This window comes from Thunnus thynnus, chromosome 11 (assembly GCF_963924715.1).
Source record: "Thunnus thynnus chromosome 11, fThuThy2.1, whole genome shotgun sequence".
Lineage (NCBI taxonomy): Eukaryota > Metazoa > Chordata > Actinopteri > Scombriformes > Scombridae > Thunnus > Thunnus thynnus.
The window spans coordinates 15,887,591-15,910,396 of NC_089527.1; the positions used below are offsets into that span (position 1 = coordinate 15,887,591).

At 39.8% G+C, this 22,806-nt stretch overlaps 2 protein-coding genes across 3 annotated transcripts in view; one reads left to right on the plus strand and one right to left on the minus strand.

The window, feature by feature from the left end:
- Positions 1 to 5,057: 5,057 nt before the first annotated feature.
- LOC137192553 (desmin-like) lies at positions 5,058 to 12,718 on the plus strand. Of its 2 annotated transcripts, XM_067603332.1 has the most exons (11): positions 5,058 to 5,728; positions 7,788 to 7,848; positions 8,107 to 8,202; positions 9,212 to 9,373; positions 9,489 to 9,614; positions 9,756 to 9,866; positions 10,228 to 10,337; positions 10,504 to 10,553; positions 11,119 to 11,210; positions 11,431 to 11,469; positions 11,915 to 12,718. In XM_067603332.1, exons 1-11 carry the CDS (start codon positions 5,148 to 5,150, stop codon positions 11,954 to 11,956), a joined length of 1,470 nt encoding a protein of 489 aa, XP_067459433.1. In that variant the 5' UTR covers positions 5,058 to 5,147; the 3' UTR covers positions 11,957 to 12,718. The 2 variants fall into 2 exon arrangements, with proteins under 2 accessions (XP_067459433.1, XP_067459434.1); XM_067603333.1 differs by lacking the exon at positions 11,431 to 11,469 and having other exon boundaries at positions 5,059 to 5,728.
- tmem198aa (transmembrane protein 198aa) overlaps positions 12,376 to 22,806 on the minus strand; it is a 39,046-nt gene continuing 28,615 nt past the window's right edge. Inside the window, exons 6-7 of the mRNA XM_067603334.1 lie at positions 18,015 to 18,316; positions 12,376 to 17,740 (exon numbers count right to left, since the gene is read on the minus strand). Coding sequence (XP_067459435.1) covers positions 17,588 to 17,740; positions 18,015 to 18,316 — 455 coding nt within the window. The 3' untranslated portion in view covers positions 12,376 to 17,587. The remainder of the gene's footprint in view (positions 17,741 to 18,014; positions 18,317 to 22,806) is intronic.

The following is a 22,806-nucleotide window of genomic DNA, read 5'->3' on the forward strand; positions in this document are numbered from 1 at the left end:
CATAGGATTTTCATCACCTTTCCCTGGGCTTTCTCTCACTATCCACTGCTATTATCACATTCTGCAGCTCAAAAACACCTGCTAGAGCTAAAAATGTAAATCTTTGACTCAATTACGTACTTTTTATTCACTTTAAGGTGAAATAATATATCAGTTGCCTTTGTAGTGTTGTCCATGTCCACACTTATTTCCACATGTTTGGTGGGTAAAAAAGGACCCTCAACCATTTCCCATCATGCCAGTCTTCCTGTCATCTACATTGCTAGGCTTCTGACTGCCCCGGCATTCCACATGCCAGATGCTCCCCTCCCTTCCCAGAATAAATACTGCACGCTTAGGAAGTTGTAAATTAGTAATTAAGTTCACAGGGTTTTTCCCCAATTATGTCACATAAAATTTAATTTTAGCACAAGAAATGTACTAAAAATGATTTATATCACACTGAGTTTGGGGGGAAAAAAGTCAGGATGAATGGCAGTTATAATATCTGATTGAGAAGAGGAGTGGGTTGTAAATTAATTTTAAAATCAAATAAATTTAATGAAAATGTTTTCTGACCCACTCATTTTGTCAGATTTTTAAGAATCCAGACAAAGCAATAAAAAGAGATCTATTGTATATAACATGACTTGATTATAAAAAAATGTTCTGATGCAAAGTTGAAGAAATCACTGTGAATATTTTTATATTGTGATATTGCATCCCATCCTTATAATAGAATCAAGGCATGGAGTGGGGTTTGGCTGCTACGTACTGTTGATATTTTCAGACGTGGTGCGTGCATGTGTCTGTGTCTATAACTATTTTCCCAGCAGTGATGCGGTCTGAGTGCTAATTTAAGGGTGTTTTTTCTAGGCTACAGGTCAGATGTTGCCTCTGTGTGTGGGGTTGCTAAGCAACTCATAGGTAGCACATTTTCTGCTCTGTGCTGATGATGTGCTCTCCAGCTGGAAGTCTCCTTGGGAAACTCCAGGATGACAGCCCCCGTCATATCAGCAGATAATGCAGTCTAAGTTACATACTGTTCATATCAGGTCATTTCGCATCATCTGTGACAGTGAGAAGCCCTTACGTCATTTCTGGTGTATGTGTGTAGTGGCTTGGGAAATCGTCTGGAGTAACACTTTGAGCAGTTGACTCTAAAACTCATAGCTGAAACTAGTGAGGTCATCATTGTTAGAGTGGCATATGATAAATATGTATCTCATGTTTACTAATGTCAACATTTGAATATGTTGTGCCTATCTTTATTTAGTCAAATCCTATTTTCATTTAATGTTTGATATTTAAGCTCGTCAGCAGTTATATTTATCTCCAGGGCATGCCAGAAAAAGCAGCATCATTATTCTTATTTTTGTGAAGCATGTCAAGCTCTGTCTTCAGTCTCATGATCCTTTGGGAAAGTGACTGGACAACAGAGTTCAAACAGGAAAGCTATAAATAGAGCTGACACCACTGGCAGCTGACACACACACGCTGCTCTTTGAAACACAAATACATGCTTGACCACACAAGACGACCTGCTCGAACTCCACCCCCGCACGCAACACATACACATGGACACTCATACAGTAACAAATTGTTTCTCATTTGATGCCAGTAAGAAATGTTATAGGTCAAAGGGTTTGAAAATAAATGTGGTTGAAATTGCAGAAGACCCCAAATCTTCCTCTACATTACACAGAGGTATATGTATATATGAATACAGACTGCTAAAGAAGTGTGTGACAGAGAGAGAAGCATCTTCTAAAATTAAAAATGTCCCACTGCATTTGAATGCTCCAGTTGCAGGCCTCTTTTCTTTGCAGTCAAAAATAATGTCAACATGCTACACCATACGGAATGACGACAAAGTAAACAAACTGCTGTCGCTACAAGTCATAGTCAGAAAGCGTGTTGCTAAGAGGGATTTCTGCAGCTAAATAGCTACCTAGCCAGCTAACTGACATTAGCGGCGCACTTTTCCCCTGTGAATGTTTGTTTGTTGGCTCGTTCAACAAGCTAAGTTGCAGGACAAGACGTGTGTTCATACTAAGTTAGATAAGAAGGAGACTGTAACAGTAATGCTAATGTGGGTTGTTGTTCAGTGTGTGGCTCTCGTGTTTTGTAGCAGGCTGCTGTCAGGCTCAGTGTGACCATCTGCTCTGCTCTATAATAAAACGCCACATAATCACTTTATGCAAGATTTGATTTGCTGATCGAAATGAGGTCTCCAGCTGTAAGCGGATGGCAGAACCATATTTCCTCAAAATGATGTTAAACTATGGGGCACAATCACAAAATCAAGAATTTAAAATACGAATTTCTGCTTTGATTTTTGATTTTTTTTTTTCTCAAAGGAGAACACAGGATAAGTGATAGTTAAGTAGACACCGTATGCTGGACTAGATAATAAAAAGGCAGTTTAATTTCAGTTGGACCTCAAATGTATAAAATGTCCAGGAAGTGTTTTAAAAGTGTGCTATGACTTGCGTCAGACTCACAATAAGGGCGTCAATTTCCTGTGCCAGACTGAAAAATAGCAACAGAAGAATGGTCACAAAAATGGGGACAGGCTTAGATGGGATGGACGCAGCTATACAGGTTGTTGTAAGCCAATTTACGTAAAAGATGAATTGGCCTTTTTCTCCATGTGACATGAAAAGTGGACTGAGTGAACTGGTCTTAGCAAAGGCTACTGGATCTGTGTAATAATTTTGTCAATGAAAATGACATTGACCAGATGGATTTGTCAGTCACTGCTGATTAGGGCAACATGCTGCTAACATTAACAAAGAGGCATGAAAATGATGTGGCAATTCAGTCCGATTAGCAGGCAAATGTTATGCTTCTATTCAGCTCTCGGAGGAATAGTTAGCATCTCACAAAAGTACAGTCATCATCATCGCTGTCATTATTATCACTATCATTACCATCAACACATTCGCATATTAGGTCCTGGGACACATGGCAGGGCAGAGATGCCTCACTAGTCCCTTTCAGCTACAGCTTGGCTGTCTGACATGAGCAATGTATCTCAGTCATAGACCAACAGCATTCATTCTTCTTTCTAGGAGAAAGGACTACTGACATTAAGTGGTTATGCATTAACCATAACCACTTAATGTTTATCCCTAACCCTTTCCCTAACCTTAAACCTAATCTTTACTTTTGATAATAAAGTAAGTAATGTTACTTTTGTTAACATCAAATATCAAATATATAATGTGAGAAGGCCGCCTTTAGTGATGAACCATCAGCCAACTCTAGGTAACTGTTTTGATGTTACTGCCCCACACTTTCTCCTGTGAGGTTTGAATCTGAGCTGACCCCATTTCCAGCAGCAGGCAGCCATTTTCCCCCAAACAAACTTTATTTTACTCAACTCTATGCTTGCTGCCCAGCACCAAACAACAGAAAAAGTTAGTGTGCATTTAGAAAGCTAAGTTAGATAGGTGACCAAAATAGACCAAAATATTTGACTTACATTCAACTGGTTACCAAAATTATATGTCAGGGCTGTGTGTCTGTCAACTTGTTGTGGAGTTCTTTTTTCACCCTAGTGGCCAAAACTGAATTAATGCAGCTTTACTGTGGTGATTATACTACCCTTAGCTCAAAAATTGATGGCTTAATTTGTGGATTTTTGTGTCCAGGCTGGAAGTGAGTCCCTATATATACTGTTAATTCATATACAGTATCATAAATTTAACTAACATTTAACCAGACAGGGCATGAGTAATTGTATACTGACTCATGTTGTGTGAGAATCCAGTGGAGAGCCATCATGACAAAATGGAGTGTGACCTTCCTGGCAGCAGCTCTATCAGTCAAAGCATACCGCTACTTATGTAATCAAGGGTAAATATATAACTCTATTATACCTCTATAGCTACTGACAGGGAAAACATATATAAATCATATGGTGCAGTATCAAGACACTGTGTCATATGTCAATAAGGTGAGATTGTGTATCTCTACAGATCAATAAAGTTGCAAAAAACTGAATAGTATGCATTGGCTATTTCAAACATGTGAAGCTATTTCAGACCCTTGTTCCCCTGTAGATACTTTCCCCCCTTGATCTGGTATACAGATAGTGTTTATGAAACAAATTGTCTCTATAACAACCTCCCATAAATGAGTTACAGCTCACAAGTGCCCAGACTCACTGACTGACTTTACTCACGCACTCAATCATGTATCCATCCAGGAACACACACATACACACAGAAGGCCACCGCCCTTTCCAGAAGTTGAAACCAGACCCCTTCGACAGCTGAATCAAGGGCTGGCAACAGGCGGGACAGGGGGGAGGTGAAGGGGGGGGCAGGAGAAACGATGAGTGGCTGCAGAGGGGGAGGAGATGCAGAGGATAAGCCTGGAGAATAATGGATTATGTATCAAGAGTGCAATAAACTAATTACAAAAATGTAATTTATTAAGTAATGTTTTAGTAAAAACCACACCTCACATGAGGGATCTTTTTTTACAAGGCCAAAACATTTGTCAAAAACATTATTGCTCCGATCCCATTAAAAACAGCTTTAATTAACTTTATATGGATTTCAGAGGCACAATTATTACACAATTTAGATTCATTCAGAGATTGTATTACTGATTGCAAGGATAAGCAGACAGTATATAAGTAAACTAAAAGTTGTTCTTTGATGAAAGCAGACATGATGATTGTGTTCGCAACAATGTTAGCTCATTTTTCAAAAGTGCCCCTTGATATATTCTCGATACTTTAAAATAATTTATCACAGGAAATTGAAATAATTTTTTATTGCTGACATTTGATTGGCATTTCCATTGAGCTTTTCCAATCTTAATCATTGGTGAAATCTTCCAAACTGGAACCAATGCAAGTTTCAAGTTAGGGCCTCGATTGAAAATGCCGACAAAGTGACTAATGAAGGAAAAATGGGGCTGAGGTACAGTGGAGGGGGTGGAGTAGGAAGTTGCGGGAATATAGATGAGGTGAATGGAGACAGAGGGAGGACGGAGAGGAGGGGTCGGGGTAGGAGTGGGTGTGGTTAATCTACAAATAGCTGCACTCAGTGCCCAGCATTTCTTCACTTAATCTCTCTCCCAGTTGCCCAGTGGGACAGTTGGGTCTCAGCATCTCCAGCAGCTCCATCAAACTACAAGCCAACCAACTAGCCATGAGCAAGTCCTTCTCCTCCACAAGCCAGAGTGCCTCTTCCTACCGCCGTACCTTTGGCTCAGGCATCGGTTCATCCCCAATGTCTTCCCTCTTCTCCTCTGGAGGAGGCCGCAGCTCCTCTGCTGCCAGTCATATGTCTAGCCGAGTCTACGAGGTCAAGAGCAGTGGTATGCCCTCCTTCTCCAGCTACAGGGTGTCTGGTGGTGCTGGAGGAGCAGGGTTCGGCTCCTCTACAGCCATGCGCACTTATGCAGGTGAGAAGCTTGACTTCAACCTAGCCGATGCCATGAACCAGGACTTCCTCAACACAAGGACCAATGAGAAGGCCGAGCTTCAGCATCTCAACGATCGCTTTGCCAGCTACATCGAGAAGGTTCGTTTCCTGGAGCAGCAGAATGCGGCGCTGACCGTGGAGATTGAGAAGCTGAGGGGCCGCGAGGGGCCCGGGCGTGTGGCTGATTTGTATGAGGAGGAAATGAGGGAGCTGAGGAGGCAAATAGAGAGCCTCTCCAACCAGCGTGCCCGAGTGGAGGTGGAGAGAGACAACCTGGCTGATGACCTGCAGAAAATTAAGCTGAGGTAGGTTTAGAGGATGGATGAATGAGTTGAATGAACCATTGACGATGTGGATGAATGGATGAATAATGAAGAAGGATGGCATGAAGAACACATGCTGCTGATATGGCTTAGTTTAACAGCAAGAGTTCACAGACAACAGTTGTACTTTGACAGGGACGAGCAAGAGGCCGATGTTAACTGTTCCAGAAAGATAAACACCAACTGCATATTCTGGACACAGTCTCTGGTAGCACTTCTATAATCGGCTGGAACAACTGTCTATGAGGAGATCAGGAGAATCAGGAGTACCCAGCCTTTTTGTCGTGTGACTCTTTAAAGCAAAGCAATGTCTGCTTGTGAACCCTAGTCACAAGTTTAATATGTCTATGAGCTATGAGCAGTTTAACCAAAGAGTGATGTTTACCTCTCTGATTGTTTCATTTGAATAGTAACCAACATGCAGCACCAAAAGAACTCGATTTTTGTTGTTGTGAAGAAAAGGGAAACAACAAAGTAATATGGGAGAGATTTGAGAATTGGTATACTTCAGTGAGTGTTACAGTGCACCAACTTTTTTCAAAGGTGTTTTATAATTTACTCACAAGAGACATAGCAGAAGAGAAGAAAGAGAGAGAGAGAGAGACTTGCAGGCTTGTCGGAATAAAGATGAGACAGACAGACAGATTAAGTTTCAGACAGACAGACAGACAGGAAGAGAAGTCTGCAAAGGAAAACAGACAGATGAATACACACAGCCGGTTCTGTGCGTGTGCTGGTAAAGAGTAAAACTAAGAGTAACAATGTATTAAAAAAGTCCACCAAATACAGATTGCCTGTGTGTGTGAGAAAGAGACAGAGAGATATGTATAGAGAGAGCTGCGTTGTGGGCGTATGTTGGAGTGGTCTATTTGTAGCTACTAGGTCAACTCTATGAATTTAGAATTTCTGTCACTGCAACAGCAAGCAGAGTCACTAAAATTTAAGTGTATAAGCACACACGACTGCACGCACGCACACAAACATGCACACACACACACACACACACACACACATACGCACAAATAGAACTTCTAATTCACACACACATCACAACCATAAACACTTTCTTTCTATCATCCCTTTCTAAATTCAAAGCACCTGCTGCTCCCACTGAGATCAAAATACACTCAGAGACCTCCTGCCTGCCAACGGTTACAATGCATGCATTCAGACACACACACAGGATGACAGCAGAATTTAATGATGCACAAACAACTAAATCCTATACTGAATACAAAAACAAATGATCTTATGAAGATCCTTTTCCCCACAAGACACGTCGCTGTACCTTTAAAAATCAGAGAGAGAGAAATCAAATGCATTCACCAAACACTCAACAGAAGCCAGAACATGATACAAGGAGGACTCTAAATGGGAATAGTAAAGGTGAGAAGATTGTTAAAAATGTGCACTGTGGAGCAAATTAAATATCATGTACAGTAAATACAGTCCACAGGTGATAAGTGCTATCCAATTATGCTGCACAACATTAAAAAAGAAATAAAATTTACTACAAACTTAAATTTGATCACCATGCCACTTGACTCACACCTGTTGAAAGTCTACTTTTCATTGAACATTTTCCTGAATAGCTTTTTTTTTTTTTGAATATACATTTTCCAGTTATTCAGGCTGCATAGTGAAATGCTAATTCTGGAAACAGTACCACCTGAGGGTAGACCTCTATTCCTTTCTCACCGTAACCCCTCTGACTGTATGACAGCAGCTATAACACAGCTACAGGAGTCAAAGAGCAGGTGCGCGCGTGTGTGTGTGTGCACTCATACATGTAAGAGGTCAGACTGTGATGTGTCATTGCCCAGTCAGTTTTATTCTTGTAAATTTACCACCAGCCAAAAACAACAGAGAGCAGAAGGCTGGAGGAATGAGAAGTGGTAACTAGTTTATCTGTCTAGTAATTGGTCCCTGGGAAACAGGCCGTAATCTCAAACACTCAAAAGTTGTTGTGATTGTATTGTCTTATATATCGACTCTTTCAACTTTTTGTTTTTTTTCCCTCTCTGTCTGTTGTTGTCTCCAGACTGCAGGAGGAGATTCACCAGAAGGAAGAGGCAGAGAACAACCTGTCCGCCTTCAGAGCCGTATGTCTTCTATTTCTTTAAAAGCCTAATAGCTTTCTTTACATCTCACTAGAGTCACTTTTTCCTCAAAGCATGAAGTAAAAAGTAATACTTTCCTTCAGTCCCATTCTCCTTTGGTAGCACTCAATCTTATACTTATCCAACTTTCCCTCTTGTCACTAACCATTTTCTTCCTCTCAATTTCCTGTTCTCGCTGCACCTTTTTACCTCTCCTGTAGCTTGTCGCTATAATTTGTCATTTTTGTGTTTTTTATCCAGGATGTTGACAATGCCACTCTGGCCAGGCTGGACCTGGAGAGACGCATTGAGAGTCTGCAAGAAGAAATTGCCTTCCTCAAGAAGATCCATGAAGAGGTTAGTTGATCAGTCTATAAAATCTGTCTCAGTCTGTCTGGCTGAAATGAGGCCACTACACCTACAGTACATCTGTGTACTATGTATGTCAGTAAGGTGGTGTGTACTGTATCATATATCAGCTCGGTGTTAAGTAATACTGTAATATCAGATATATCTGAGCCTCTGTAGGCATGCAGCTCTTCAGGGGATCAAATATTTCACACTTAAACACACCCACTGATATTAAAACATGTTTACCATGCATATTTACACATTATGCATATTTATGCTCACTCTATTTTTATATCTCTTTCCCTCTATATAAAATAACATTTTATGCATTTAGATGCAAAGCAGTAAGAAACATTTGTGCACATTCACTCACAGACATCAAAGGACATACGGAGCCACATGCTCAGACACATATCAGCGCACTCGAGGTCCCTTCCTGTCATTTTGTCTCTTCTGCCTCAACTATGACCTCTCAGAAATGCTGAACTGCTGATTGGTTGAAGAGAGCATGTCAGCTGCTGTGTGTGTTTAAGAGAGAGAGAGAGAAAGAGTATGTGCATGTGAACAGATGCAAAGTTATTTATATCTTTTGGTTAGACCAGAAGACAGCTGAGGGGGACCAAAGCTTACCAATTTGAAACTTCTAGTTTTACAGTGCTAAATCAGCCCAGTGTGTTTTTGGATTTCTAAAAAAACTTGAATAGTATTGTATTGTGACACCACTGAGAGGATTTATACTGTAATTGGACATTTTTTAAATTCTTCTGTACAACATATATAGATAAATGTCCTGATTTTATTGATTTATATATATATATGTGTATTGTAACTCTTCCCCTACATGAGCTACAATATCAACTTGTGATTATTTTCTCATTAGTTGTTAATGAGAACTTTTTTGCCTTAACCCTAACCCTCAAAAAATCATTAATTTCATCTTTCTAACATCCCTGTTATAATTTTGATGATTTTGTTTGTTTAAAATGATTTTCTTTGCTCTCCTGTCACCTTGCAGGAGATCCGTGAGCTGCAGAGCCAGATGCAGGACACTCAGGTGCAGGTCCAGATGGACATGTCTAAACCTGACCTGACTGCTGCTCTGAGAGATATCCGCATGCAGTATGAGGGCATCGCTGCCAAGAACATTGCAGAGGCTGAAGACTGGTACAAGTCTAAGGTAGGGTGGGAGCACACACACGCACACACATGTACACACACACACACACAAACACAAACACACTTGGTTTCCTTTAGCTGTTTCACTGCTAAATCCTCTTACCCTCTCTCCTCAGGTCTCTGATCTGAACCAGGCTGTGAACAAGAACAATGATGCACTGCGTCAGGCCAAACAGGAGAGCATGGAGTACAGGCACCAGATCCAGTCCTACACCTGTGAGATCGACTCACTCAAGGGCACTGTGAGTATTATGTGCTTCATCATATTTCCTCTTGCTGGTTCATACCATGGTAGCATGTAGCCATTTTGTCCCTCTTTCTATTGCTTTCATTCATTTTTAGACATTTAGAAATTTAAACTTCTCACCTGTGTTCCCTTGTAGAATGAGTCTCTGCTCCGCCAGATGAGAGATATGGAGGATCGCATGACTCGTGAGGCTTCTGGTTACCAGGATACCATCACACGGCTGGAGGAAGACATCGCCAAGATGAAGGCAATTACCTTAGATATTTTGCACTGTCTCGTTAGTTGATTAATCCACTGTATACTATAGGATGTAGCATCAAACTGGATTCAGGATCTCATTCTTTTTAGATATGATCAGTGAGTCAAACACACAGATTCCCCATATTTTAGTTTTCCACTTCATCACTGGTTATAATGATTGATCTGGCAACAGCTGTAGACAGTAAACTTTAGTGCAACTGAAACCTGGTATGAGCATACTGTCTGTCACAAATCATAAATATTTAACAGGTTTTCTTCACATTTATTGAAGTTGTTTCAGTTGACTTTATGTTAGGTGAGAAGTTTATTTGAACAGACCAATAACTTTTTTTTGTATTAATTTACAGGACGACATGGCCCGTCACCTGAGGGAGTACCAGGACCTGCTCAATGTTAAGATGGCCCTTGATATTGAAATTGCCACTTACCGCAAGCTGCTGGAGGGAGAGGAGAGCAGGTGTGTGTTTGCTTCTTTTCATTTGGATGTTGGTAAAAGACAGTTAGCAATCACAAACTGTTTGTGTTACAGCTATTATTTTTTTTGAGGTGTGAAATTTGTATTTTGGTGTATATTTCTCTCTTGTTACTTAGTTGTAACATTGCATTATGTGTTTGTATTGCAGGATCACCACCAATGTGCCTGCCCAGTCTGCTTATTCTATTGGATTCAGAGGTAGGAGAAACAGTGCACATTCTTCCCTTCACACAAAAATACTCATAAAATGCATTTTACATTCCAGATGGGTCAGCGAGGGGATAAAAAAAGACTAATTATAGCCCATGACTGTATATGGCAGGCGCTATTTTGAGGCCATGACATGTTGCATAAATGCAGTGACACATTCTGGCCACTGTGTGGGGATATATGACATGTCAAAACTTCTCTGATTCACAGAAGCAATCATCAAGAAGCCACACATCAATAATTACACAATTTACTCCATTCACTTGATGTATTAACAGTCCAACTGTGCATTAATCTCTTTTGTGGCGTCTTAAATGAAAACAATGAGCAGTAATTGAAGATGATGTATTAGGTACAGCCATGATTCATTAGTGCTTTTGATTAAATAAGTTTGAGTAGCATTTCCCAGCTGTTTCATGGCTGCTCCTCAGTATGCAAGGTGTTCAAATTCAATTAACCATCTAAGAGAAATACCAGATTAATATCAACGTCTTTAAACTAAATGAACTTTGTCTAGAAAAACTGAATGTATGGGTTTATGAAATTCTTACAGAGACCAGTCCTGAGTCCCAGCATCAGCGCTCCTCAGAGGTTCACTCCAAGAAGACTGTTCTCATCAAGACCATCGAGACCCGCGATGGAGAGGTTTGAGCGCACACACACGCACACACACACACACACACACACACACACATACACACACACACACACACACACACACTAGACTTTCAGCATGTACCTCACATACAAAGATGCCCATGTACACAAACACTTATCAAGCACGCATTTAGTCTAATATACTGTAACAGAATTTTGGTATTTATAATTTTTCCAATGAATCTTGACTTGTCATATTCTTATGCAGATGAAGTATTCTATGAACCAGGGCGCTAGTGCCCAGTGTGTAAGTCTGGTTCCAAAATCCCATCCACCTTTTTTATCATTTGTTCACAATTGAAGCTTGAAACAAACTACTTTGATTTACTCTCCACCTTTGTATATCCATATCTAAAATAGTCTAAAATTTAGATGTGCCTGCAACAACATTTCTAGTCTCTAACTGATCCCTGAAATCTTATAGTTTGCATCAACCCTGTATAGACACTTGTAAACAAGCTGCAACACCCCACACTGGCTTCTGTAAACAAGCAGTTTTCCTGTCAATGGCTACTGTTCTCCCCCTGCACAGCACCTCACTCCCAACAATGACAGACATCAGGCTTCACTGTTGCACTGTTGATGGAAAATATTATCTGTAACACACACTGTCCTTAACAAATAGACAATAAAGATGGTTTTTTTTTTACTTCCTACAAAGTCATTTACAATATCTCTTTTCTCCTTCTCAGGTTGTCAGTGAGTCTACACAGCACCAGCAAGACATCATGTAAACAGGAGGAGGCGACATGAGACAGTTCATTGAATAAATGAATAAAAAATACTTCTAAAATTGACACTTTCCTACCACTACTACAGTAAAGCGAACTGAGCATATTTTTAGATGCAGAATGCTGACAGTTCCAGCTGATTTAAATGGAAAACATAACATCAAGTGAATGCAATCAGTATACATTTTTACACAATGTATAAATTATAGTACTAAAACATGATAGATGCAGTATGGAGGCACAATGCACTTCCTTTGGCCTGGTTCAAAATAAAGGGCATTCCAGGAATTATCCTCTTTTTGTGTTACTTCTCTCAAAAACATCAGGACTTGTTAGTGATTTCTTGTCTGCAAAAGTACTTCAAAGGCAAGAGAAGAGATTCAAATGAACAACAAGGCTTCAGTGTTGCCATAGTGGTCCAGCATCCACAGGAAAGCTTAACATGTCAATGGGCCTGAAAAACCGTGGTCAAAAGTGATATTATAAAGGGAACCTTGCACATATTCCAAGTTTTGTTTGTGCAAATGTACTTGATAAAGGATGGCTTATATCTGTGTAACTGATTAAAGGAAAGTGGGGAGGGTGGTCATAAAGGTTTGAAAAATGCCAGAAACATCAGCTCTAAAAAATAATGACTAAGTCATGTTTGACCCTATGAGCTCAGTCATGAGCTGATGTTTAATTGTATGTGTATAGGAGGTGACCATGTTATGCTGCTTCACTATGCCTAAAAAGTAAAATAAAGACATTTGTTATCACCATTTATCACCCAAGAGTCCGCCAGATTCTTACTGTTTTTTAATTGAAAGAAAAATATTTTTTCATAGCACATACTCAGCTATGCCTCTTCAGTTGTTCCCTTATGAACTGTTTCTAACCACTGCATTCATCATCTGGTGTGGGCTGTGTTAGCTTTCTACAAATGATACAAGCTTTCCCAATCAAGCATAACTCTTTTCTGTTAACATTTAATTCTCTTTAGAAAATAGCCCTGTTCAAATTATCAGTATAACAGGACTGGTCTTGGTGCAGGGAAAAGTGAACAATGGCTTGTTAATGAGCTGGCCCCACTGGTGCTTTGTTTCCTACAGAAAGCAGATTAGTACGGCAACAAGAATTATAGTCTGTGCGGTTTGTGTCTGAAGTCACTGGACTGAAAATGTCAGCAGAGATAAGAAGTGGGGGAGTGAAGGAGGAGAGAGAAAAGAAAGATATAGTGAAAGCAGACAATAAATGAGACCGAGAGGGTGGTGCAGAGAGAAAACAAAAAAAAAGAGGGAGTACAAATGTAATGAAAAGGTTATTCAGAGATATGGGGAAAAGGAAACAAGAGGATGGTTTGGACAGAGATAATTAGGGAGAATAAAGAAAGAAGAAAAGAGCAAGAGAATGAAAGTTATTTTACTGCTGTTCCAGTAATTAGTGGAGGAACTTTCACTATTTCTTCAGAACAGTTTTCAACTGCAACAGCTTCAATCATTACACGTCAGTAAAAAAGGGTAACATGTTTTCTTTGAATGAAGCCAGCTTATCTCTGAGACCTCTCTTCTATCAGCTGGTGTAAGTACATGTTGACAGCATTCAGGTGTAAATAAAACACCAACTGTTACGTATGGTTACTTTTTCTGTGCTGCTTAAGGCATTTTAAAAAGCGATTTAAAGAAGACACTTATAGCATTTGACAGACTGTATAACAACATATATCATTTGTTGTTACATAACTGCTGCACTGTACAGTAGTTGTGTTGCTAAGCTGTAAAGCAAATACAGCCTGAACCTATTGTCAGACCACATCACAGCATCTGTGAAATATAAGTGGAAGAAAAACTTCATGAACTCATCCAGCCAAGGAGATGCTACAGTTTTTTTATGCATGTTATGCTGTCAAATCCTTACTTGTTCTTTATGATGGCTGACATCCTCAGAGCAATAAGAAGCAATGCATGAATAAGGAATTACTTTGTACCTTATATTACTGGCATAAACATTATAGAGTATCTGCTTTTATTGCGGTATCTAATTGGTTTTAGTATAGCTGACCACTTAAAACACACCTTATTTAAGTCTGTGAACTGTGACAGTCATGTAAAATGTTTGTGTGTGTGTGTGCTTCTGAGAAATGTAGAAACAACAAGACTGTTAGATTGTAGAATCACAATGTTTATCATATTTTAGGTCCATATAAATTCATGCTTAATAATAATAATAATAATAATAATGATAATAATAATAATAATAATAATAATTACCAGGTGATTTGTACAAATTTAAACAGGGTGGTAGGTAGGTGAATCAATGTCTCTTCCGAGAGAGCAGAGCAATTACAGTACTGAATTACTGATGATCGCTGATGATGAGTCGAGGCTCAGTTTGTCTGCTGATTTTCAACATGAAATGAGAATGACACAAGTGCATCCACCACCCAGCCAAATGAAACCAACTGGACATACAGTAGTAACACAATATAAAACGGGTCTACTCCATTAGAAAATAATCAACTGGATAAATTACAGATGCCGTCATGGTGTAAACATGAAAACAGAGTCAAAGATTTGTACATTTAAAAATTATTTACAGGTCAGTATCTACAATAAAAGTGTTTCCCCAACATATATTCAGCAGTGATGGGCAATCAGAGAAAACAAAAATAAAAATCAAACAAGTTAATAAAAAGAACTGACAATTTGACAATAATAATAATTAATTTTGCCCTCAAGTTACAAACAAGAAAGGGGCCAATGTTTAGAAGTAACATTGTCTTCATTTTTTTATTTTTTTTTCGTTAACGAAAAAACAGTATTGATGTTACTACAACTGCACTACAGTAAAACTACAAAAGGGAACGGAAAACAGGACTGAAATGTAAGCAAAACCAAAATAACACTTGAACAGCCACAACTGCAAAGATTACTGGAGTAACACTGATACAGCAGAACAGAAGGTGACTTTGCGTAATACACCACAATAAGGAAGAGGGAAATGATTCAAATGCCTTTTCAAAGCCCTTTTTCCTGGACAGTGTAAACAGAGAGCAGAGCAAAGAAGAGAAGAGAAGAGAAGAGAAGAGAAGAGAAGAGAAGAGTTGAGTCTTTGCTGGTTTCACTTTGGATCTCAGCAAGAGTCAGTTGGACCTACTCACTGTGGCTGAAGGTTACGGTTGGTCCTTAGAAAGATTCACTGACGTTGTACAATAAATGTGTTATTGAAAAAGTGCACTGAGGTCACTGAAAACAATGAGATTATGATACTCCCCTTTCGCAAACTGCTGATATTGAAGCACATCGTACTTCAGATTGGTGTCCTTACTCAACTTTGACTTCATTCAGTCGATATGGAATGTGTTTTGTGAACTCTGGGACGAACTAAGCTGGAAATCGGAGAGATTTACACATGACAACAGTGACACACTGGCACATTGAAAACAGTTACAAAAGGATTCTCATGCATTAAGGAGAAATGACCGGTCCTCCAGTGCCATCACACAAAGAATTGCGAGGCTGAGTCAAGCACCGCTTGAGTATTTAGTAGCACTTTAGTATTTACGTACAGTAGAATCCTGTTTTATCTAATACTCAGCAGCTACAAAAGTGCATAAAGCACAATATCCAAATGGATATACTAGTACTTTGTTGAGAAAATCACTTCTGTATTTCACATTTGTGGCTCTTTACAGTAAAATTCAATCCAAATGGAAACTGTGAAGTGGTTGTGTAGGTGTTCATGGTAAAAAAAAAAAAAAAAAAAAAAAAAAAAAAAGATATCTGTGTCTCAATTCAAAAGAGGTTAACATAAAACAAAAATAAGCCTGCTGTTCTTTGGGTGTTCAGTACAACAATATCCATGTTATGGTCACATTTGAGTTTTCAAAGCAAAGGCATGTACACATCAACATACACACACAGGAAGTCTAGAAAATGTCCAGTAGTAAACATTAGAGGGCGCCATTTGCAAATGCTTTCATCTTCTCCCTCTAGCTCATTATTAATAGAGGATCATCTTAGTCATATTAATCCTCCTTCTTACCGTCATCAAACACTTTAGCCAAACTAAGAGATTTACATTGTTAACCAGACCAATATATTGGCAAAAAAGAGGAAAACAACATTGCATTACCTTTTACATACATTGAAATGAATCCCCCTCACTTTGGCCACTATTTGGTACAATCCATCCACTTGCCATAGGGCTCATGTGTCCACTCACACACACACACAAACACACAGTATATTTATTCATGTAGTGTCCTCTCATAGCTCTCAAGCAGATTTCATGACAGTCACATTCTTGGGTGACCAGTATTAGACAGCAGTTACTTGTCTTTGTGCCTAAAACAGCTGACAAATTTTTTAAAGGTAGGTTGTTTTTAGGATAAGAAGCGAAAAAGAGATATGAGAGCACTTAGAAACAAATGGAATTACATACAGTAGCAAGAAAAATGTTTTAAAAGGAAAGAAGAGGGAAGGTATGGATGTGTTTCTCCCGCTCAGGTCCGTTGGTAAAATAGTTGGCGTTTGAGGACACAAGGAAAATGATGAGATGTAAACATATTCCCCTTGCAAAATGGCAACAATGTAGGCAATGGTGTATTCATAAGTGCAATTAAACAAAAGTGATCTTCAGTGTGGAGAAGAAACTGACGTGAAGAATTTCACACCTACGGTAAGACCAGTCCCCGTTCAGCATTTTGAAGCAGCAGAGGACTGGATTCACAGGCTGTCAGTGAAGATAACGGAGCTGACTTAATGAACACCTCGCTTTACACAGTGACCCTTCAAAGGAGAAAACAATGAAGAATGTTGTTTTCATTTTCCTCTGAGCACTCTTAATAGAATCCTTGAGGCAAACTGTTTCCCCATTTAATTACCTTCAAAGTAAAGAAACTGTTGAAGGTTTATTAACAGTGGTGTTAGCTTGACTCAGTGAAGGCCAAGCGATGCATTTTGGTCTCACATGGTAAAGCCCTATTGTGGAAAAGGGAGTGTTGATTATTTTTTTCCACACTGGAAATGACTTATTATGGCTTAAAGCTACCAAATAATATTTAAATCAAATGTTCAACAGTATTATTTCAATTAACTCTGCAATAGACAGTCCATTTCCAGTGTCCTTCAGATAAGTACAGTAACAGAAGAGGTTTGTACTTGCACCATCCAAAAAAGAGGTTCTGTTCCTGTCTTTGTTTTTAAGTTTTTTCTTGGGGAATTTTTGCCTTTATTGGACAGTTGATAGTGACAGGGAGACAAGAAACAAGGGGAGAGAAAGGGGTATGACATGCAACAAAGGTCCTCAGCCAGAGTCAAATGAGGGAGGTTGTGTCTATGTGTGCTGTAACCATTTGGCTACCAGCACGCTCCAGTTCCAGTGTCTTTACCTTCAAAAACAACAAAACAGGAGCAAACTGGCCAAACAAATATCACCTTTAACAGGTCTGAGAGGGGGAAAACCAGTGTGGGACTTATACCATTAGTCATACCACCTTTGGGACATACTCCTCCTTCCTGTAGGGTTAATAGGCAGTTGATTAGGTTGGCACGCTAAGGTGAGTTTCTCTATCCCTGACTGTGGCAAAGAGGAGGAAGTAGCCTTGTGTGATTGTGTGTGCGGAGGGGTTATGCGTCTGTGCATTTTGCTGTTTCAGATGCGCACTGGGGGTCCGCTGGGGGCCGTGAGGGGCACTTGAGAGCCGCAGTCATAGTCGAGCTCGGCCATCCGGGAGCGGCTCATCATTCGACTGTGGGAGTATGCTCGTCTGTCCGTCTGTCTGTCCCTGAAACTCCTAATGTAGCTCTGTGGACAGACAGACAATACAGTGTTGGAATAGGAATATAGTATACAGACATAATGTAATATATACAACATAATGACAATTAACTGCACTGCAAGACTCCAGGAGGTCACTGCTCCCAACAAAGAAATAGTCCTGGACACAACAACGGTAAAATCCTGGTAGGCAGATTTTGTTACCTTCTGTTTCTAGTCTTTATGCTAAGCTAAGCTAACCCGCTGCATGGGTCAAGCTTTGTATTGAACGTACAGACATGACAGTAGCATTGGCTCTTACCGGTGACAGCACATCTCCATCAAAGCGTCTCTTAGGGTTGGCCTTGCGGTGGTAGCCAGGTTCAGTCTGAGGAGGAGGGACTTTAGGTGGCTGAGAGCTCTGAGCTTGGTGATGAGGGTGGGACATGCCTGGGTGATGGTACTGCTGGTGGTGGTGATGATGGGTGTGGGGCTTCTGCTTGTGGTTGGTCTTCTGGTTCTGTCGTTTTTTCTTCTTCTTGTTCTCCTTCTCCTTTTTCAGCCTTTCTTCCCGCTGCCGGATACGCATGAGCTGGACCCTTCTTTGTTGTCGACTCAAAACCACTGGAGATGGAGAGAACAAAGATATGATAATGTGTTGAGAGACAGAGAGAAAGAGAGAGAATAATAGATAAATAAAGAAAGAAATTACATGAGATACGATACAGTTTTCATAGAGAAAAAAAGTAACTGCTGAAGGCAAGAGGAAAGGACAAATTCAAAATCACTGAGACTTACTCAGTGGAGGATTTCTATTTAAAAAAAATACATTTTAGCTTCGAAATGCTGATGGTGAATTATCCCTATGGGGACGGAAAAGGAAACAAAAAAAAAAAGTCTGATTCCTCATTTTCTTCATTCTATTCAGTCAGTTGGCAGATTTTCCTCGCTTCATGTACTTGTAGCCGCTCCAGCTCCTGACATATTATGAGTGGGTGAGTGTATTTATGTCAGTTTCACACCCTCACCGGCAAAGGATGTCCCAAATCCATCCTGTCTGGCTGTCCATTGATTGCACACATGATTATTTTTGGTGTTTGTAGGGCATTTTGTTTAGGCATATGATTTAGTATTCAGAGATCTGTTTCATGTTCATTATGGTAGGGTCAAAATGTTGCCACAAGTAGAAGGACCCCAATGAATCTCATGAAGACGAGATGTACTGTAGGCGTCACAGTGACTGTGTGTGTGCGTGTGTGGAAGTGTTATGAGGTCTGTTTGTTTCTTTGTGTGGGTGGACAGCTAACGAGGCACCATCTGCCAGGGAAACTGCTTAATGATACCCCCTTTTCTTTTCCTCAGCTCACCCCCTCTCAGGCCCCTCTGGCCAAATGCTACTGTGTGTGTGTGTGTGCTCTTGTACATCTATCTTTGTGAGGACTAATTTGAGCTTAAAGACCTTGAGATTGAGGACATTTTGGCTGGTACCCACTTCTTCAAAAGGTTGTTTGAGTGTTTAGCGTTAGGTTAGGTTGCGGTTAAGAACTGTAATGGGTAAAGTATAGAAGTACAGAAAAAAAAGAGGGAGCGAGAGAGATACAAGCCAGACATGTGCCAGCTAATTCATTCATGCCCTTGTAGTGCATGTTATTCAATCAGCTGACAGACAGATGATTTTCCTCACTGCTCCACTTGGGTGCCCCAGCTTAGTCGTTGTGCCCCAGTTCACATCCCCACATCCCCACACCACCCTGCTGCCCATCCCCCCCAGTACACCTGCTCCCTCTTTTCTCCTCCACATCATTCCCCATCCTCCTTTCTCTGTCAATACAGTGCTTGTCACCATGAAAGGATGCTTTCAGCCGTTAAAGTCTACAGACAAACTCTGACTGGAGTTCAGCTACAAGTAAAGTTTAAAAAAGAGGAACTCAAGAGGACATTATGGATAGGCTTCTTTAAATGAATCCATAAGTAATACAGTGATGACCTGGTTCTTATCACAGAGTAGCAGGAATTGCATTAATAATCTTTTCCTACAGCTTCCCCCTCATTCATCTTCGAAATCACAGGCCACAGGTCATACTGTATCTACAGCAACCAAGTGCAAAAACATTTTCTCTCTGTTTTTTTTTTCATTATTATTCATTACTTCCTTATTATCATTATTATATTATTTTTTTCCTTTCTGATTTATCCCTCCTTGTGCAGGGCCCATTAATTTGCAATATCACTTAAAGAAATTCTCATTATTTTTTACATAGTGTTCATTCATTGCGTGGTAAAACGTATAATGTGGAAATCTGTATTTGTAGAATTCACTTGTTTGTGTGTGATGGTTTAAAACTGAGGAAGACCAGTACAGTTTTTAATCATGTAGCCATGAGAAAGAATAACTTTTTGCACTTTAACGAAGCAGAGTTCCTCGATTTTAAGGAATATATTCCCTTTCTTGAGGACACTTTTTAGCCTAACAGTGCTTTCTTCATGTCTCTATCCCTTTCTAGGTCTATTTTAGCACTAAAAAGCTTAATCTATCTCTTTATCCATACCCTCTGACTGGAAGCCACAGCAGCCTGCTGTTTAATCCCATTATTTGAGGCCATGAGTGACTTCCCTTTCTCTGTTGTTATTGTATGAGTGAGTAAGTGAGAGACTATGCCCTTGTATATTTCTGTCTCTAGCTCTGCCTGTATGTGTGCATGAGCTGTATGTATTGCATTTGTGTATGGCATTTATGGCACATGTTTGGGTGTTTGTGTGCGATCGTGCCATCTGTGTTGTAGTTGCTTTCAGGACAGATTAAAGCTGTTTCCGTCAATAACACATTCTGCATTCTGCAACACTATAATAATAATAATATAATCTTTATTTATGGAGCACTTTTCAAAATACATGTTACAAAGTGCTTCACAAAGGCAGCAAAATGTCATAAAATCATCAGGTTTTAAAAAGAAAACAGATAAAACAAACAATTTTCTGTATGAGAACCAATTCAATGTAGGAAAAAGCAAGAAAAACGAAAACATTTTTAAAATAAATAAAAGATAGTTCAAAGAAAATTAAAATCAGGAAAGGCTCTCCGATAAAAGTATGTTTTAAGAAGAGACCTAAAGAGAACATTGACTCAGCCGACCTGATTTCCTCAGCAGATCGTTCCAGAGTCTCGGAGCCTTGACTGCAAACGCTCTTTCCCTTTTAGTTTCTAGCCGGGCCTCTGGAACAGATAAAAGACCTCTGCCCGAGGATCTCAAAGTACGTACCAGTGCATACAGTACTAAGAGGTCAGAGATATAGCAGGAAGAGAGGCCATGAAGGGCCTTGAAAGTAATCAGTAAGATCTAAAAATCTAAATCTAAAACATAAAAATCTAAAACATATTGGGAGCCAGTCTAAAGAGGCTAAAGCAGGAATGATGTGATCATGTCTCTTGGTTCTGGTTAAAAGCCTGGCGGCTGAGTTCCATACAGTCTGGAGTTGATCAATAGATTTTTGGTTCAGGCAAGTAAAAAGGCTGTTGCAATTATCCAGTCGTGATGAGATAAAGGCATGTAAAATGGTCTCTGTGTCTTTAAAAGTTAAATATATCTGAAATATTTCTAAGATGATAAAAACATGATTGCACAAGCTTTGTGGTGTGCTGCTCAAAACTTAAATTACTATCAAACCACACGCCAAAATTTCTTGCAACAGGCTTGATATGATCCAATCCACTAATGACTGCGCATTCACACACACACACACCGCCCCCATAATGTTCCCTGCCCTCATAATGGTTATAGCAGCAGCTTGTGGTGGCCTCTTTGGAATCGAAAGAAGTCTTATTAAAATTCTGTGTACTAGATGTGGTTAAACTTTAAGTCAAATTCAAAAACAAATAACAGTTTTGCATGGAAGCTGCACATTTATTACATAAATCTGGATTGATTGCATCCTTAATTTGACATTCACACGCACACACACACACACACACACACACACACACACACACAAAGTTCCTTCTGTGTGGGCACTGCAGTAGTCACTGTCATGGGTGATATTTGTGGTACATACTGTGATTGCACTGAGGTTGCACAACGTACAATATGTAGGTTAATCTTCTTCAGTAAACTAAACAACAAATTGTGCATTCTCCTTCCCTGCCTAAATTACAGTAAATTCAGATTTTGGCTCCACCAGTGTTCCCCTTGCCTGAAGCTTGTGATCGTGACCTACATTACAGTAAAGCTAGAGCTACTTTGTGAGGTGAGCACCACCTCTCTGCGATCAGCTGTTTCTGAGCATGTCCACCATGGGTTAACAGGTTCCAGGTTGGGGCAGAAGCTGTATCTGTATATAGCTTTATTTCAGCAGTAACTAACAGCCTGAATTTACATTTGGGTAAACACAATTCATTCTTTATTCATAAGATGTGTATATGTGCATTTTAATGGATTTATTAGCTTTCATGATGTTTGTTATTAAAATCATTCACTCTTTTAGAGACCCAAATATGAGGTACTGTTTTTCTCACTCTGCAGTGATGAAGACACTTCTGTTTCTCTGTTGCTCCCTTTAGTTTCAGACATCCTCAATTCCCTCAGGATATTACAATTTTATGGAATTTTCAAAACCTGTTATTCCCATTGTCCAGTAATTGTCCCCCTGTGTGTTCCCACCTTTCCACATCACCTGACCTCCACACTCACCTACACACCAGCTCCCAATTCCCTAATCAGATCCTCAGTAGCCCTATCTTCCATTGTTCCCTGCTACATTGCCTGTAGCTACCTGCCTGAATCCTGTCTCTGCACATGTCTCTACACAACTGCCTCTGATCTGCTACTGATGTTTGGAATCGGAGCTGCCTTTGCCCCCTGCCAGATTTATTTTGTTGTTTGGGCCAACTTTAAGTTACTACGTAAGCCTGTTTCTGACAATAAATTCTAGTGAAATTTCTCCATCCGAACAACTGTGCCTGCAAGCGTCTGCTTTTGAGCTCTGTTGCCTTAACATGAACTACGGCATGTTTTTACATGATAGCTTATTAGTGCAACTATCAACAGTTGAAAAATTAATTGTCTTTCTTTCTACATTTTCTACACAGGAGAGAATGCAACAAAAGGGAAGAGTTTAGT